This window comes from Pteropus alecto, unplaced genomic scaffold (genome assembly GCF_000325575.1).
Source record: "Pteropus alecto unplaced genomic scaffold, ASM32557v1 scaffold20, whole genome shotgun sequence".
Classification (NCBI taxonomy): Eukaryota; Metazoa; Chordata; class Mammalia; order Chiroptera; family Pteropodidae; genus Pteropus; species Pteropus alecto.
The window spans coordinates 41,934,197-41,952,483 of record NW_006436298.1 but is presented as its reverse complement, the minus strand read 5'-3'; the positions used below and the strand labels follow the sequence as shown (position 1 = coordinate 41,952,483).

The 18,287-nt window shown below is 31.8% G+C and overlaps 1 protein-coding gene across 1 annotated transcript in view; it reads right to left on the bottom strand.

The window, feature by feature from the left end:
* The window catches only part of DMXL1 (Dmx like 1), a 120,515-nt gene that overhangs the window by 38,509 nt on the left and 63,719 nt on the right, over nucleotides 1–18,287 (bottom strand). The window contains 6 exon segments of the mRNA XM_025047731.1: nucleotides 1,995–2,173; nucleotides 10,448–10,696; nucleotides 11,189–11,316; nucleotides 13,461–13,537; nucleotides 16,316–16,507; nucleotides 16,969–18,062. Coding sequence (XP_024903499.1) covers nucleotides 1,995–2,173; nucleotides 10,448–10,696; nucleotides 11,189–11,316; nucleotides 13,461–13,537; nucleotides 16,316–16,507; nucleotides 16,969–18,062 — 1,919 coding nt within the window.

Below are 18,287 nucleotides of genomic sequence, written 5' to 3'. Positions count from 1 at the left end.
GCAAGAGAAATAGTGTTGGGATAAAGGTTGAAAGAGAATGGCAGATGACAGATCAGACAGGTTTTTTTTGTTGAACACAGTATAGAGTGTAATGGAATGCCACTAATGAGTTTTAAATAGAGGATAGGTATCAAGATTTATCTTAAGAAGATTACATAACCACTCTCTTATGAGAGAAAAGTCAAATGGCAAGAGTAGAAATGGAGACATTGGTAACTAAGGCAAGAATCGGCAGTCTAGAAATAGGTGATCAGTGATGGAGATGGAGAGAAATAACAGATTCGCAGTATGTTTTGGGGAAAGTGCTGACAGATTTGCTGATAAATCTGGAAAGCAAGAAAAAGAGAGAAAAAAGATGATTTCTGGGTTTCTGGCTTGAGCAACTACAAGGATGAAGATATCATTTAGTGAAATGAGAGTACTCTGGTTGTGAGAAGTAAAGTATTAGAGAAAATAAATACCAAAACCCAAATCTTGAGTAAGATCAAGATTCACAGGTCAGGTAGAAAAGGAAAGATGAGAAAGGAGAATATGAAGAAATAAATAGTAAGGTTAGGGAAAAAACTAAAAGACATCAGCATCAGAGAACAAGAGAGAAAGGTATTTCAAAAAGGAGGAAATGGTCATATGTGTTGAATATTGCTAACAGATCAAAAAAAATGAAGAAGTTTCAGTTATAGTTGACAATATGGATACTATCTTAATTTCAATGTCAGTAGTTTCAGTAAGGTAGTTGTATGAGAAGTCATAAAATTGATAAACATGAAAGGGATCTAAGGCAATATAGAAAATGTGTTCAGTAGCTGCTCCCTTATCAGTGGTTTTGCCTTCTGCGGTTTCAATTACCTACGGTCAATTGCAGTCTGAAAATGTCAAATGAAAAGTTACAGAAATAAACAATTCATAAGTTTTAAAAGGAGTGCTGTTCTGAATAATGTGATAAAATCTTAGATTGTCCCACTTGATCCCACCCAGGACCCGAATCATCCCTTTGTCCACTGTATCCAGGCTGTATACGCTCCCTGCCCAATCATTAGGCACTTAGTAGCCATCCTGGTTATCAGATCAACGGTTACGGTATTGCACTGCTTGTGTTCATGTAACCCTTACAGTAGCCTAATACTACATCACAAAGTCTATGTCATTCGTCTTACTTCATCTCTTCACGTAGGCACTGTATCATCTCACATCATCACAAGAAGGGTGAATACAGTACAATATTTTGAGTGAGAAACTATATTCACATAACTTTTATTACAGTATATTGTTAATCTCCTCATTTTGTTGTTGTTGTTGCACTTCCATTACTGTTAGCCAATTCCCTCTTTTAATAAACCAATTTTGTAAAATGTCATTTGGGTTTATCATGGCAGACAAAGAGGCAAGACAACCACATGCTTTTCTATGTGTGAATTGAATAACAAGCACTAAATGACCAATCACCAACAGAATTTGAAAGAACTGTTGCGACTGGTCATTGATCATGAGGTGCATCTATTATTTTAATTGTAATTTGTGGATTGAAGAGCTAGCAGGGAACTTTGTACTTTATGCAATTACTCACATTTAGTATATTGTGGTAACTTAAATTTAAACCATGCTGTTGAGGGATTAAACAGTGGTAACAAATCTGTGTATATCAGAACATTGCAGGGCTGCCTGTAGTAGAAAAAGGGATGAGAGTATGAAGGACATTTTAAATTCTGGCAGTTTTGTTTCCTTAATTACTATCGAGAATATCAGTATCAAGCTGTTAACCAATTTATCTTTTCATCTTACTAAAAACTTCATTTTGTTTAAAATGCAAAAACTGTAACTTATCAAAGAATGGCCTTAAAAAATGGTTGGAATATGGCCAAAATATTTTAGTATATATTTTTTGGTAATGTAGCTTGATAAAATAGAAATTTTATAAACCAGAGTGGAAAAATACTTGAAAGCACCAACAATTACACTTAAACATTTTCATTTCCATTTAACTACACAAATATTACCTTGGCTATGAAATAGTCCCAGATACTGAGTTCAGGTGGGATGAACTTCTCCTTGACTGTCAGTGACTCCTGGCTAACTGGTGGTGAGGAAGAAGTCATTGGGGCAGATTCTTTGCAAGACATTTTTGATGGCCTAAAATGTTTGTTTTGTTTATCTCCTCCTTCCACTAGTGAAGAAACTAACAAGAACAAAGTAAAGTATTATTAAATAAGTACTATTTTCATTGTACGCATTTTACCTATGTTTACATAAGATCTAAGGTTAACTACAAATATGTACACACAGAAAACTGAGATTCTTATCATGTAGTAAAGAAAATAGGTAGAGGAAGTGAGACAACAATCTCCTTGTATAGCAATTTCTGCTTTTATCTCAACTTGTCCTTCACTCTCTTAATGTTGACTTTTCTACTATATATACATATAGGTAATAGAATGTCATATCTCCTTATAAGTGAGGCCATAATTTAGCTAAGAACATGATAGGAAATTACCTACATTATCCTATCTTTTTTCTTTTAACTAATATCATGGGGACCAAAAGAACATCAAGGGATGTCAATGTTAATTAAAAGCAACAATTCATTTATGAGAGTGTTCAGTATCACTGGGCTTCTTATCCAAATAGAAAACTACACTTTCACTGAAAATATTAAAAAAATTAAAAGACATAACTACTTAATTAAATTGATTCAGACTTTTAGAAATGGCTTGGAAACGGAATTTTCTAGTCAATGGAATAAGAAAGAAGTAGAAAATGTAATCTTTATTGTTGTAACTTCTAAACACTTAACAGTATTTTCTTAGTATTTTACCTTAGAACATTAAGGGCATTTGTATAGAAAAACATGTTAATACAAATCTTTAACCAACACTAAGTCACAGGTAAATCATCAATAATCAAGGATTTCCCAGACATAGGCATGGTTTAATAAGTGAACAGCTCCATATTAAGGTAAACCAATATTCTCCTTCAGTGGTTCCAATGAGAATTTACTTACCTTTCAAAAGAAAGCAAATACCTGTGCTGTAATACAATTTTGTTTTATTGTTCGAAGCTACTCAGCTTGCATAAACAGCATGCTCATGCATTATATCAAGCTACAGCCAAGCTGAGTTTAACAGAAGTTATTTCAGAAAAAAGAAAACTGAATAAAATTACTATTCTAAGAGATTGCTAAGTGATATAATTATTATATAATCTTTCAAATGACTTTAAAAGAAACCATCAGATTAAATGTGCACACATTTATAAATGCTCTAAAACTTAAGTAGTGGCTTTGCCAAAATCTCATCAGGTAAAAAATTTTGAATATAAAGGTATTTTTTACCTTTCAAAAATCAATGCTATTGTTTAAGTTATTTATCATTTGACTTTAACATTACTATTTTGCTTTTGTTTTTAGATCATTAGAAGGCATGTAAACGCAAATAAGGGATCTCTGGAAAATAAAATTTATAAACAATGCTAAATTAATAGATTTTATCAAGATGGTTACATCATAAAAATAGTTTTTAAAAAGAAAAACACAAAAGGGTTTTTAAAGTGAGAAAACATTTAAAATATCATCTGTGAAACTAGACACAGGACATCAAAATGAGAAATTAAGTACATTAGGTGGAGAAATGTTTAAAATTACAGCTCAATGTCAGAAGTATAAAACTATCAAAAACACTATTGATAAACAAGGATAATAGGAGGAAAAATAGCAAACAGGTTCACAATACTGAGTGTTATATTACTTGAAATGCTATAAATAAAAGGGCCTGAGCAATTCCTCCCAGCAAACAAGAAATGATCTTCAGCTTGCCCTTAGGATGGATACTCCCTCTCCTTCCTCAAATTGCAGCAAGACCTAAGATAGTTTTATGTTTAAATCATGTTGGATTAAGAGTGGTCGTGAAGCTTAGAAATGCCGATAGAGACTATTTAGCCATTGGGTACTCAACTGCTTGTTTTTGAAAATGCTATTAAATATCAAGTACTTATGCTATTACTTGGGTAAAAACTGACTATACTGTTCCATTACTAAGGGGGTGTATGGCTACTTTGCCAGTAATAGAAGAAAAAAATCAGTATTAGGAAGAAATGAAAAGGAACTGTAGATATAGAGCTTATGAATTGTAAGGGGCATGGATAGGCAAGAAAGCAAGTAAAGAAAAACAAAAGTATGCATGAGGAAAAAGACAGAATCATGTCTTGACATAGATTAAAAAAATTAATTTCTTAGCTGCTTGAAATCACAGAATGTATTATTTAAAAGAGGGCTTCCATGACAAGATGTGGACTAAACATGTAGATATAACTTCCTGCCCTTGTAAGAAGCCCTATCCTCATCCCCAGCTCATTCTGCTGTGGTTTTCTTAGAATTATGTATGTAACTCTCAAAAGAACTCAAAACAGAAATGGAGAAATGGTTAAGAGGCTACAATTAAGGAATGGACATGGGAGGTATAGCAGAGTAAGAAAGACAATGTTTTTTATCATAAGTTCTTCTGTACTACTGGATTTGTTACCACACATGTATATTGTGCTTCAATTAATACTAAAGGAAGACCAGTAATAGTAAGTTAACATTTATTTTTTCAGTTTGTCATTTTAAATCAGACACAACAAAATATTCTGAACCTAGATTTAAATGTTATTTCTTTTAAAAACTAACCTCCAGGTAAAGCAGCAGAACCATCTCATTCTCTACCTAAGGCACTCATATCCATGGGGCTATTCATGAGTGTGCCAGAGTGTACATGAAACTTTGGGAGGCACATCGTCCTAGACCTTCAAATTTATCTCCCCCCAAAATTTTTTTGTGGGGGTAAATAATTTAACTGATGATTAAAAAAATTTATATAGAAACAGCTATGGAGAAGATAAAAAAGTCATGTAAATTTAAGATAAAATAGACTTCAAATCTATTTCTTGCTTTCAGCAAGGTAATTTAGTCTAAGAGGTATATTTTCATCTCTTTTATGATTAGGAGTATGAGAACTACAGAGTATGAGAACTACAAATATGTGAATACAAATTAAGTATAAAACAAAGTCTCAAAATTATATGTAAAACGTCATTTTACAAGTAAACTTCAAAGACTCCTAAAAGGAAAAGACAAAATCAGGAGATTAAAGGAGCAGTGACTTTAAGGTAATTCTTAATCGTCAAAGAATAAAATTAATATAAAAAAAGTCCAACAGAGGATATCCATATTTTAGAAAGACTGACTCTCAAGGTCTTCCTAGGATCATTACTTTGCACAGTACCTTGCACCTGCTTCATAAACATCTATAAAAATTAACTGATAAATATCTTAATAGAAAGTAGTGATTTGTCTCCAAACCACAGGGCAAGGTAGACTCCAAAGTTGTTGGTATTCTACATGATTCATTGGAATGTGGACAGGAAATTACAACTCCTATTTAATTTTTAAAATAAGTACAAGGGGAGAAGGAAATATCAGAGGAGAGTGGAGGAAAAGAGAGGGAAAGGGGTAGAGGGAAAGGAGAAAGCACAAGGTAAAGAAGACAGAAAAGGGCAGGGAGAGAGGAAAGAAGAAGGAAGAGGCAAGAGGAAGAATGTAAAATGTGTCACTGTTTACTATCTGGATCAACAATAGTACATGCATTTATAAATAAATAAATGTACATATACTGGGGGACTACTCAAGCATGTCTTGTGGATAGGGTTATGTAATAAAAAGATCTGGAGATAATGGCGCTAAAGTACTCCTTTTCAATCACTCTGAAGGCTACAATACAGATCTGTGTATAAGAGTTCAGCTCAAACTCAACAGATTTATTACAAATTTGAATGGAGTACACACACACAAATGAAATATTATTCAGGCATAAAAAGAAACCCTGTCACATGCTACAACAAAGATGTACCTTGAGGACATTATGCTATGTGAAAGCAGCCAGTCACAAAAAAGACAAATGACTCCCCTATATGAGGTACTAAAGTAGTCAAATTCATGGAATCAGAAAGAATGGTGGTTACCAGAAGATGTGGAGAAGAGGAAAGGGGAAGTTGTTTAATGGGTATAAAGTTTCAAATTTGTAAAATGAAAAAGTTCTGAAGGTTTGTTTCACAACAATGTCAATGTACTTATCATTACTGAACTGTACACAAATGGTTAAGATGGTAAGTTTTATGTGTTTTTGACCATACAAAAAAAATTAGAATGAAGAAAAAACATTAAAGCTGTTTTACTGCACCACTTAAGACTGCCAGAAATATCAGAACACAGGGTTGGACAGAGAGAGCACATGCTTAGTTTCAGTAAAAAATACTGAGTGAGGAAGTCATGGTGAGAAAGCTGAGATGGTTCAAAAAAGAATATCTGTAAAACTTTACACATGTGCATTTCTTTGTATTTCTTTTATCTTTTATTTTCTTTCTCAACCCTTATTATCTAAGAATTTGCCTTCCCCAGCAGTTATAAAATGAATAAATAAAATGATTTTTAAACTTTAAATTAAAATATATATTATATGACCCTCAATGAAAAGTCTGTCAAGGACGCTAACAACAACAAAAATGTATTTCTTTTTCCCGTAAAACTATTTTGTGGTTCAGTGGACAATTAAAAGTGTTTGGCATATTCATCTATATTTTAAGTAGCTGATTTTGTTTTACATTTTAAATATGCTGACATCTTAACATTTTCTAGTTAAGAAGGTTGCTATTTTCCTAAAGGAATGATAGCAATGCTACATATAATCGTTAAATACTAAATACAGAACTTTTATTCTTATACAAATTTATGGGAAAAAGCAAAATATTTGGATTTTCTGATCCATACTTAACCTAAACAATCAAATGTCAAAAATATAATTTAAAATGTCTAGAACATTAGCAGTCTCATAGTAAAAAATAAAAAGACATGCTTACTATAAATAAAATATTCGTTTTATATTTCATTCTCAATTTGGAAACAAAAAATCATTACTGTAACTTTATCAAGATAAAAAATTTACAGTTTTTGTAATTGTAACTATTACAAAATACAATAAAAATTCATAAAATAAAAATATTTTGTTTTGATATATAATATGCAATAAAAAGCAAAAGTATGGATTTCTAACTGTTAGCAAGAAAGAAGTAATTTTTTGAAAATTGTTACTGCTTAGCTGATTATCTACTTTAGAAATTAACCATAACAACACAATAATTCAGAACTCTCATGAAAATACACCTGCCCTGTAGTTTTAATTAATTAGGAAAAAATAAATCCTTCATTAATATATAGTGTGGAGTTCATGAAGCAAATTAAATTTAATTAAAAATAAATTACTGATTTATGTACATTAATATTTTTGCTAAGAATTCTGACCTTCCAAGCTAATGTCTAATAAAAATCATCCATCATGGATTAGAGTATGGAAAGGGCTAGCAAAATCACTTTCAATTCAGCCTCTGCAGTCTGAATACATTTGCAATCTTTTTCAGGTGTAGCTGTTTTCAGTTGAGAAATGATGGCTTTCACCCAATTTTTTTTATTGGAACTCAGGATTTCAAAATCATTAATTTGAAGTTTATGCTTGATCTGTGTTTATATTTTCCTTTTTCATTAAAGATCAGTTTTAAATCATGGAAAACATTGATTCTAATCTTTAATTAAGACTTTGAAAACCTAAAGACATATACTATAGTTAATTTAAGAAACTAGAGCAATAAACTTAATGTTTTAAATACTTTAAAAAACCATCTATCATTTTCTAATATTACAAAGCTTCAGCCATATATTTCATATTACTAAGAGAATTAGTACACTGACTATATAACAGACACGAAGAAATACAATTTAGTTCATGAGACCATTATTGAGAAGATAATTAAAATCAGAATTCACACCAGAGCAAGAAAAACGAGTGGTTACTTTTAAATTCCTCTCCCTAGTACTCAGTTTATGAAAAAATTTTATAAAAGATAGATTTTTAGGGGTTCCAAATGTGTATTTCATCTTCAATATACAATACTTTGATACTGATTAGGTAGTCAGGAAAATACTCTTAACTTGTCAGTTTTTCTCTGGCCAAATTTAAATAGTCAAAACTAAAAAAAAAAAACATGTTAATTTTGGCTGAATTCAGATCAACTTTTCTAAAACACATTATTTTATCCCCTTGGTCAACAATGTCTATCGAATATATATGCAATTAGTCTCTTGGGACATCACTAATTCAAACATGCAGGGCTGCTTACTTACCATCTAAAATTTATCAGGCTGCTGTGCTGCTTTAGTTTGTTATTATATTAGAACAACATAATATTGCTTTCGAAACTGAGATTTCAGAACTCTGCCTTATATTGAAAGCCACACCGTTTGTTCCTTGTCTTGGTTGACTTTCTGGTCTCAGATTCTCTTTCTCTAGCTGTCAGTTGATCTGCTTCACAGAACTGCTGATTCTAATTACTATTATTGCCTTACTACATACTGTCTTTTATTTATTCATTCATTCATTCATTCATTTATTTATTTATTGTTTGTTTGTTTGTTTGTTTGTTTACTATCTCTTTCCTTCTTTCTTTTTCTACCTGCTCGTTCTCAAACTAGATCAGCTCTGGAACCAGGAAGCCTTTAGCTTCACCATACAGTGAGTGTACTCCTTTTTTTCTGGTTTGCAAACTAATGAATCATATCATTCATGCTCTCTGTAAATGTTTTTTCAGGTACACCCATGATTATTTGTATTCAGAATAGTTTTCTGGGTTCTCAAAAACAGACGAACTCACATATCCTAGATGTGGCTACATCTAACCCTACCACTAAGTGAACCACATGTTTTAAATATTGTATATTATTTAGCTACTATATCCCAATCCAAAGGTTAAATATATAGATGCAGATAATTTTTGGTCACTTTGATTATTTAGGATTCAATAAGTGGTAGAATATAGTTTATGATAGTGCTTATGATAGTACTTGAAAGATAACTTATGTACTGGTAATTCTGCCTAGAAACAACTAAATCTAAGTGGTTAAACAAAGAACAACCTGGACTTTAAATCAGGTTCTTTACATATCTGTGCTCAGCAAAAACGGTTAGAATTAAGACTTACTGACTAGGCAGTGAGAATGTATTTTTAATTTTTTATAGGTGGTGGACATTCCATAGCAAGAATTTATCACTTTTTACATTCTACATTAAAAGATCAGAGTCTTAACAAATGATTTTCTCTTAGAACACATTAAAAACATAGCCAAAATTAATTTATCAATTATTTATTTAATACTAATCTCAATAAAGCTATAAATTTTACTCTCTCTCTTAGACTTTGAAAGTTAATTTAACTGAATTCAGATATCTGAAGTTAAGAAGTATATACTCTAAAGCAAGACTCATAAAAAGTTAGTATTTTCTTTTTATCCATATAAAAATATAAGCATAGGAAATTACCCTTTAAAAATCAGAAGAGATGTTATGAAAATTAAAATATTTTATAAATTTAAAAGCAAGATGATCACATATAAGCTAATAAATTACAAAAAAAATTAAAATAAAGGCAGAAAGCATCATGAAGATTCTTTTCAGGTCAAGAAAGCTTGGTGTTTAAATCTTCAGATAAATACAATATAGAAAAGGGGATACAATTATTTAAAATATTTACTTTCACGGTATTATGAACACTTAGAAATCCAAAACCCTGATGGCCAGAATCATAATATGAAAAACATGAAGCAGCCTCATTTGAAATATTTTTCTAGTCATTTCAAGCCATAGTCTGATTTATCATGATTAGCACTAACATTTATTTCTATACATTTAAAAATATATTAAACTCTAAGGGATAGAAAATATCAAAACAAAGAATTTAAAAGAATAAAAATGCAGAGATGATTTTCTAAAATGCTAATCACTGTTTTCAATCAAAAATATGGCTTGATTAAAAAAATTCTCAATTTTCTATTACAAATGCCAAACAAAATAAAACTGGCCCACTGTATTCCAACCCTTCCAACACAACACAAAGCAAGCTCAACTGTAAAAGCCTAGTTCTAAAGCTAATATCTTGCCTGCAAGACTGGGAGGGCTATGAGAACTGATGGTTGAAAGAGCTTTGGAAAAGCCCACACATTCCATGGAGAATACCACTACCTGGTGGGGGCTAGGCATAGCAAAGTGCCTTCCTGCCAAAGAAAGAAGAGAGAATCTGTATTTGGGATAGAACAAAAACCAATGTCACAGTATATTTCAACAAATAAAAATTTCAATAGTAAAAGATTAAAGAAAATTACATTAGATAGTTCTAATCACTGGTGCATGAATATCTTAAAGTTTGAAACTGCACCAGAAACTTTACACTGCATTTTCATCATAAAACTATTTGTTTAGGATTTAAGAAAATGGTCTGTATCGAGAACTTTCTGTGAATAAATTAAAATATAATTACATTCAACAAAGTTATCATTCAGATGAATAAATACAAAAGATAAAACAAATTAAAAACTAACCAGGTAAAGCTTTGGAATGTGTCTGTTCTTTGCTTGAAACATGAGCACCTCCACCAAATACAGCAGACCACATTTTTTCATTTAGGGGATGTGCCACGATACGAAATAGTTCATTACTAGAATGTGTTGCCAAGCCATGGATGAAGAGACTAAGATACACTGCTGTGAGAATCTCACAGAGCAAAATAGTAAGCCCTGACTGGGCTTCTTCGCCAGAAGAATTCAAAAGTCGAATTAGAGAAGTTATTCCTAGAACAAAAAACAAACACAGCTACCATTGACAATAAATTTTAAAAAACTAAATTTTCTAATTATTAAAAAAACTTTATTGCATCAGAATTAAAATATTTTTTTCTGTAAATTCATAGACTAGTAGAGGTTATTACAGTTAATGCATGAATTTTGAGCTATTTGTTCAGTTTAGAGAAACACTGAAAATCTGTAATCTGACTGAAATCTGACAGATAAAATTTAATCGCCATAAAATTTTTTTTACTATGACAAAAGCAAAATTATAAAAAGTAATATAACAAAACATTTGAGTTATTTTAGTACATGAAGAAGGAAATACTGAGTTAAGTGCATAATTTGTAATGAGTGGTGAATACTGAACTGGTACCAATTCTAACAATATTTAACAATGATTATCATACAGCAAAACAAAACAAAACCTACTTTTTCTTTATCTGATTAAATTAGATAAGGTTAAGAAAAATTCATACACGTATAAATTATTTATACCTGGCCACTGAGCTGGCGATGTATTGGGAGTTACTGCTTCATCTAAGCTTCCTGTTTTCAAAGAATGCCGATGGGGAAGCAGTACTGTCTGATACACCATTCCGGTAAACTGATTTGTTTGAAATGAACTAAGAGAAGAAAATATTTCAATAATAGTAATCTACGATAACATACAATAATAACAATATAATAAAACAATAATAATATACAATGATCTAAAATGAATTTCACATGTAATATTTCCATGTTTTAGATCTAACTTCTGGGTACCTTAAATATAAATTTTTGTTTATTAATTATACCGCTAGTATATCTATACTGTACTCTATAGTCTAGTGCTATATTAAAATAAAGTATTCTTTAAGTGTAAATATACAAATTTTATAAATTAAAATACATGTGATAGGTTTTAAGTATTCAGTGAAAGGCAGAATATGTACAAATGAGAAAAATTACTATTGACTAAGAAGTAGCAAGCTTATATATCACACTTTAAAACAAAGTTATCTGGTTGAAAACAAAGTTAGTTTAGGTTCAATCTGATATTTAATAGCTAGTCTACCCTATATTATGGTAAGTTACATCATGTGTATGCACCAGGTTCCATGCATATAATGAAAAACATGGTTTCTGTCTCCCATGAAATGTATAGTCTAGTAGGGAAATCAGATACAAATAATTTTATATTGTTTTTAAAGACTAAACCTATACATACAGTGCCACGATAGCAAAAGACAGGAGCATTTTACATAATTTGGGAATTCAGGGTAAGTTTCTCCAAGTAAATGGCACTTTATGCTAAATCTAAACAGATGAATGAACAAAAGAACTTGTAACTTGACATAAACTATGAAATATAACATAAGTACAAAAGATTTTGTTAACCTGTCAGAAATTTCTATATCATATATTAAGTAAAGAAATATAGTATTTAAAGATTGCACATTTAATAGTTTAGACCTGTTCTAATTGGCAAGTCTTATTAGTCATAGCATTTTGATGCATTTGTAAATAGTTTCTCTTGCTTTGCTTTCCAATTTCAAGATGACAAAGTAACAACAAAAATATCCTCCATTATAGTAAGCCTATGGAAATGATAAGAAAGATAAAAATATGTTGATGAATGTAAAGCCATACTCAATAATAAGAAAAGGAACTCTTGGAGGACCAGGGTCAGAAAAATCAAGTTGAAACTACCTTGGAATACATAACCAGAACAGTATGCTTAGGCTACACACAGGAAAATTCAAACACATAAAATAAACAGATTGTAAAAAATCAAATCAAGGAAGGCTTATGTAAGAAACAAACTCAGTGAAAGGCCTACAGAGGAAGCAGATTTCTCAGAACATTAAGAAAAGTGCTTCACACTCAGGTTAAAAAAAAAAGAAATAAGGACAATAAGTTATTTTTAAAAAATACAGTGACTAGTAAAATCAACAGAGATCTTAAAAATGAAAAATAGAATTCCTAAAATACAAACTTAAATAGGCTTAATAAAAGAAAGGACGTTGGTGAAGAATTAGTGTCTGGAAAATGAAGCTAGGATTTCTCCGGAAATGAAGCAAAAAGAAATAAAGAGAAGGAATACATGACAGGAAAGCTAACAGAAAACTGAGATGGACCCACAAGTTCTAATATCTGTCTAAGAAGAAAGGAAACAAAAGAGAGAGCACAAAATATTTGAAGGAATAAAGTCAGAGAATCTCAAAAAACTAAAGAAAGGTATACAAAAACTCCGGAGTATTAAATAATATTTTTTAAAAACCTAGATAAATTATAGTGAAACCTTAGGTCATAAAAAGAAAGATCATCAACAAAATAATCATCAATTCTGTAAATTTTTTCTCAATTCCAAGTTAGTTACTCCCTCCTCTGTGCTCCCTGAGCCTTTTACTATCCATCATATTATAGTACTTATTTAAGTATGATGCCATGTTATATATCATTTATCAGTTCATGTTTGTTTCTAACTAGATTCACCTTAAGGAAGGAGAATTTATCTCAGCATGTATCACGATATCTGGCATTAGGCACTGATCAATAAAAGGCTGCTAGATAAGTTATAATGACAAGGTTTACTTGAAATTCATTTGCCATAAAAACATAAATCTTCAAAGACGAAAAAAAGCTACTCAATACTTCAGCTATATGCTTTTTGTATTATTTAGAGTGTACTGCTGTATGCAGTTTTTCTAAAGCAAGAGCATACATATTCTGAAACATCATCGGTTACTGTAAGATTCTTAAATTTCATAAAAAGATTATTTACCTGTAGTTTTGACTACCACAAAGGCACTGATATATACAAGCAGAAAGTGAGGCTGCTAACGTATGCATTACATATACCTGGGGAAAAAAAAATTACTTTAAGTATAACTTCCAAAAAATGTAACTTTTTTCAAGACCTAATATAATCGGCATTTTAAAAAAGATGAGAAAATGATTTTGCCCTTATAAACAATTTCTTTTTTCTTTAACACTCATTTCTACCTTTAGAGGTCTCACTGCAAGTAAAGATCCTGAGGCTTTTGGCAGAAATTATAAAACACATACCTGCTACTTAATTTCTATTTCAAGAACAAATGGGAACAAGTATTAGCTCTTCAGTAGTACATGAACCATGTAACAAAAGCAAGCTGTTTAAGGCTCAACCTGCTTCTTCCTCAACCAAAATATAAAGAAACATAAAGGACAGTTCACATAAAGAAACATAAAGGACAGTCATTGAAGAATATGCTACCACATATCCAGCTACTATAGAAAACAAACAATTTAAGAGAATAAAATTTTAGAGACAGGAGAAGGTATGAAAGACAGTAATTGAAAGGCAAACATTTGCATTGGGGAAGAGAAGGTTCTAAATATTGCATGGTGAGAACTAACAGAAGTAGATCTGAGGATGAAGGAAATGCTTAACCTAGGTAAGAAAGTAGACTAGACTTTTAAAAGACTAGGTTTTTGATCTAATTATGAAGTATAACAATCTTTTATGCAGATAAAAACAGTGATATAATCTTATTGCTATTTCTCCTTCAATTATCAATAAGACATGTAGATAAATCAAAATCAAAGATATCATCATGTAAAATGAAGACAGCAAAGACTACATTCAGGAGACTGCAAAAATGACCAGAATATTTTCCAGCTTCATCAATCAAAAAGTGCAGTCCTCTTCCCCACTCATGGAATCTGGGCTAGCTTTGTGACCTCTTGTGACCAACAGGACACAGCAGAAGTCATATGTTAATTCTAAACCTAGTTCTCAAAGAGCCTTGCAAATTCTAGTCTTGTTGCTCTTTAAACTCCTGCAACAATAATATGAAATAACCTAGGCATGATTGTTAATTTTATGTGTCAACTTGACTGGGACTTGGGGTGCCAAGACATTTGGTCAAACAGCATCTGGTAGGGTGATTTTGGATGAAGTTAACATTTGAGTTGGTCAACTGATTGCCCTCCCTAATGTGAGTAGGCTTCACCCCATCAACTGAAGACATGAACAGAACAAAAAGGCTGAGTATGAGGGAATTTCTGCCTGGCTGCATTGAGCTGGGACATAGGTCTTTTTCCTGCCTTTGGACTAGAACTGAAACATTGGTTCTTCTTGCCGGCTTTCAAATGGAACTTTCACAATCAGCTCTCAGGGGTCTCTAGCTTGCCAACTGCAGATCTTGGGACTTCTCAGCCTCCATGATTATTTGACTCAATTATCATAAAGCTTTTTATATGCACAAACACACACACCCCTTATAGGTTCTGTTTCTCTAGAGAACCCAGACTAATACGATAGGCTGTACTATTGAAAGATAAGACACATATGACCCAGATTTTGTCAGCCCTGCAAATAGTCTGCCAACCATCAGAAATGTAAATAAGGCCATCATAGATCATCCAGAATTGTCAATCTACCAGTTGACCAAAGAAAAATCAAAGTATCTAGGGATTAGCCCAGCTGGCCCAAACCAAAAGAAGTGATGAGCCAACCACAGAATCATGAGCAAAATAAATGATAGCTGTTTTAGGCTACAAATGTTTCAGGGTAGCTCTTAAGCAGCAAAAGCTAAATGATATAGCAGGGGTATGCTTATTATTCAAGCTAAATATGGAACAGAGTTTGGCTACAATGAACACCGTCTAAAGGAAATTAAGTTCGTAATTGTATAATATGCAATGTGGACAATTATATTAGAGAAGCACAGGAAAATAAGTGGTAAAATTAAATTACAAGGGTTAAGGTTATCCAAGAGGGAAAAACTGTATGAGGGGCACAATTAGAAAATTAAACTGGTGTGATATTACAGCCTGTGAGGTAGGCAAGAACCAGATGAGAGACTATGAGGGGAAAAAAAAGACACACAAAAATAGTCAAACTTGGTCATACTTTAAAAGATTTCAATATGTGTGGAGAGTAAAGATGAAGTATAAAATGTGATGTAAACAGTAGATAAAGTAGAGTGATGAATGGGAAGGTGATATGAAGGTGATTAAATAACTGTATGATTAGTTTTGTGTTAGAGTCATCTAAGGAAATTCTTAAAGATAAATATTCTTAGGACTCACTCTCACAGACTGAGTCAATAAGTTCGGTGAATTTGACAATTCAAATGTTTAATAAGCACTTTAGGTGATTCTGCTGTAGCTGGAATCATAAATCACTGTCTATGCTAGAGGAATAACTGGGACAAAATACTTCACGTTATCCTTAAAATAGGTAAAATCTTAATATTAACAAAGAAAAATTTTACTTACATATTTGTAATTTTATATCAAAATATTTTCTATCTCTAAAAAACAATCAGCTTTTTGGCTAAGTGTACTGCTGAAGAAATTACTCATGTATTTGCATACACACCTATTATGCTTAATAAAATGGCTAAATAAGACTCAATTACTAGCATTGTGATTAAAAATTGAAGTACCCTATTGGGTATAAGTAACACAAGTAAGATGAGCCTGGCCTACAACTAGAAGTTTTCTTTGATCAAAATCAATATAAACTTGATAATGTAACAATTACTATGTATGGTCTCATGTTTAAAATTGTTTTAAAAAACCCTAACACTTATCTTTTAGTTTTATCATAGTATTTAAGTAAATTAAAAGACTGTAACCCAGCATACTTACTTTATTGCTTTGGATATCAGGATGGGGTGGTGAGTCAAAGTTTATTATGGCATGTAGAATATCATGTGTTAGATTACTAAGGTGCAATAACGAATTGGCAACTACTGTTTTGGCACTGGCTGTACAAGCAAAGAGGAGAGGAACTGAGGTTTGCTCTGACAAAGGGCTAGGAAATATTGGTTCTGATGTTTCCTTAAAAACGAAGGAAAAAAAGGTTAATCAACCATTTACAGTTATGATCCATTACTCATGTAATTCAGCGGTTTCTTTGAAAATTTCAAAACAATTAAAAATTAAAAGCATGACAAACTTTTTATAGAATTAAAAGTGATTTGAGGAGGTCCACATTCCACCAATTATATTGAAAACTGATGATACTATCTTATTATAAGAAGTTCATCACCTCATAAGGTATTAATATAAGAATGTGAAGTATGAATTCAGCATATCAAAGGGCCTGATATCAAATTGTCCTTAAACTGCAATACAAACACAACTCTACAAATTCATAATATGAAGCACCACACAAAAAAGAACATTCCTTAAAGCAACCATATGAAGAAAGTCAACAATTTTAAAATTTAAAAACAAGCAATATCAAAAGCTTTTTCACACATGTACTATTTTGACTGGCTATCATGTAAGTTACATACCTGCTGAGATTCTTGTAAAAGCAAAATCAATTCCATTCTCACAGATGCAAGACCTCCACCATGAGATCCATGAAGTATGCAGTAACTAAGAAACATCCTTAGGAGTGACTGATATTTCAAAAGCCACTGCTTTTTTTCCTGAAAATTTTCTTTCAGTTGTTTCACTTTTGTCTGGTGAAGCAAATCTTCACCATCTTCATTTAATCCCAATTCATCTCCATTTGCACTAAATGCAGATTGTAATTCTTCAGCATCTGAACAATAGTCACAAGTTCTTTGAAGAGCTATTACCTCTTTTTCCAGCCAGTGGTAAAGCTGATAACGTAATTTTCCACCATCTATTTCGTAACCAGTAGATAAAGTACGAAGTTCTACTGTGAGAATCTTTAAACATGCTCTAAATTTTAATTGAACTGCAATTATATCTTCTGATGGACTTAAAATGTCATTTTCATCTAGTGTGCTTAGAGATTCTGTGTAATTAGAACTTGTTTCATCTATTTTTTTTCCTATTTTTCTCTGTAAAGGTTTGAGTTCTTTCATTGAAATGGGAAGATCCTCATTTTCTTCTTCATTATCACTGTCCCACTTTAATTCTAAAGAGTCATCCTGAAATACAACACTTGGTTGGCTCCAGTCAAAAGAAAGAGTGGAGTTTGACTGCTTCTCTGAGGAACCCTCTGAAGAAGATCCACAACCATTCATCAGTGACTGTGACCAATCAATAACAGAAGACTTATCTTCCCTTGCATCCAATTTTAATGGAGAAGTAGGAGAACAGTCTTTACTAGTATCCAGAAAACTAGATGTTCTACAAAAAGGTTTCGTTTTCTTAATGACTTTTGGTATCTTTGATAATACTTCCAAAGCCAACATGGGGCAGCCAGCTTTTAAATGAGCACTGGCAGTAGTAAAAAATAATCTTCTTTCACTCAAATTAATTGTTCCTGCCAGTCCACTTTTTCCTGTTAAACTCACGTGTGTGGAAAACGCATCAGATGATCCAAAATGATGTCTCAGCAAAAGAGGATGTGTTCTTAGATAATTGTAGAAATTAAAAACTGCAGGATTACAGGCTGGCATTACAACTTGACCTGAAAGTAAATTCATTTTATGAGCCAAAAAAACTTCTTTGAGAGTGATATTTGTAGTCCTTTTTCTCTACTATGGCACCTTTACCTACCTGATCATTTAACAGACCACACAAATATATAGCACTGAACAGACAAATCATATTTGTAATCAACACGGTAGGAAAACAAAGGTTATCATGCTTTTATATTTCTTTAAGTATCAATCTAAGATCATTTAAAATATTC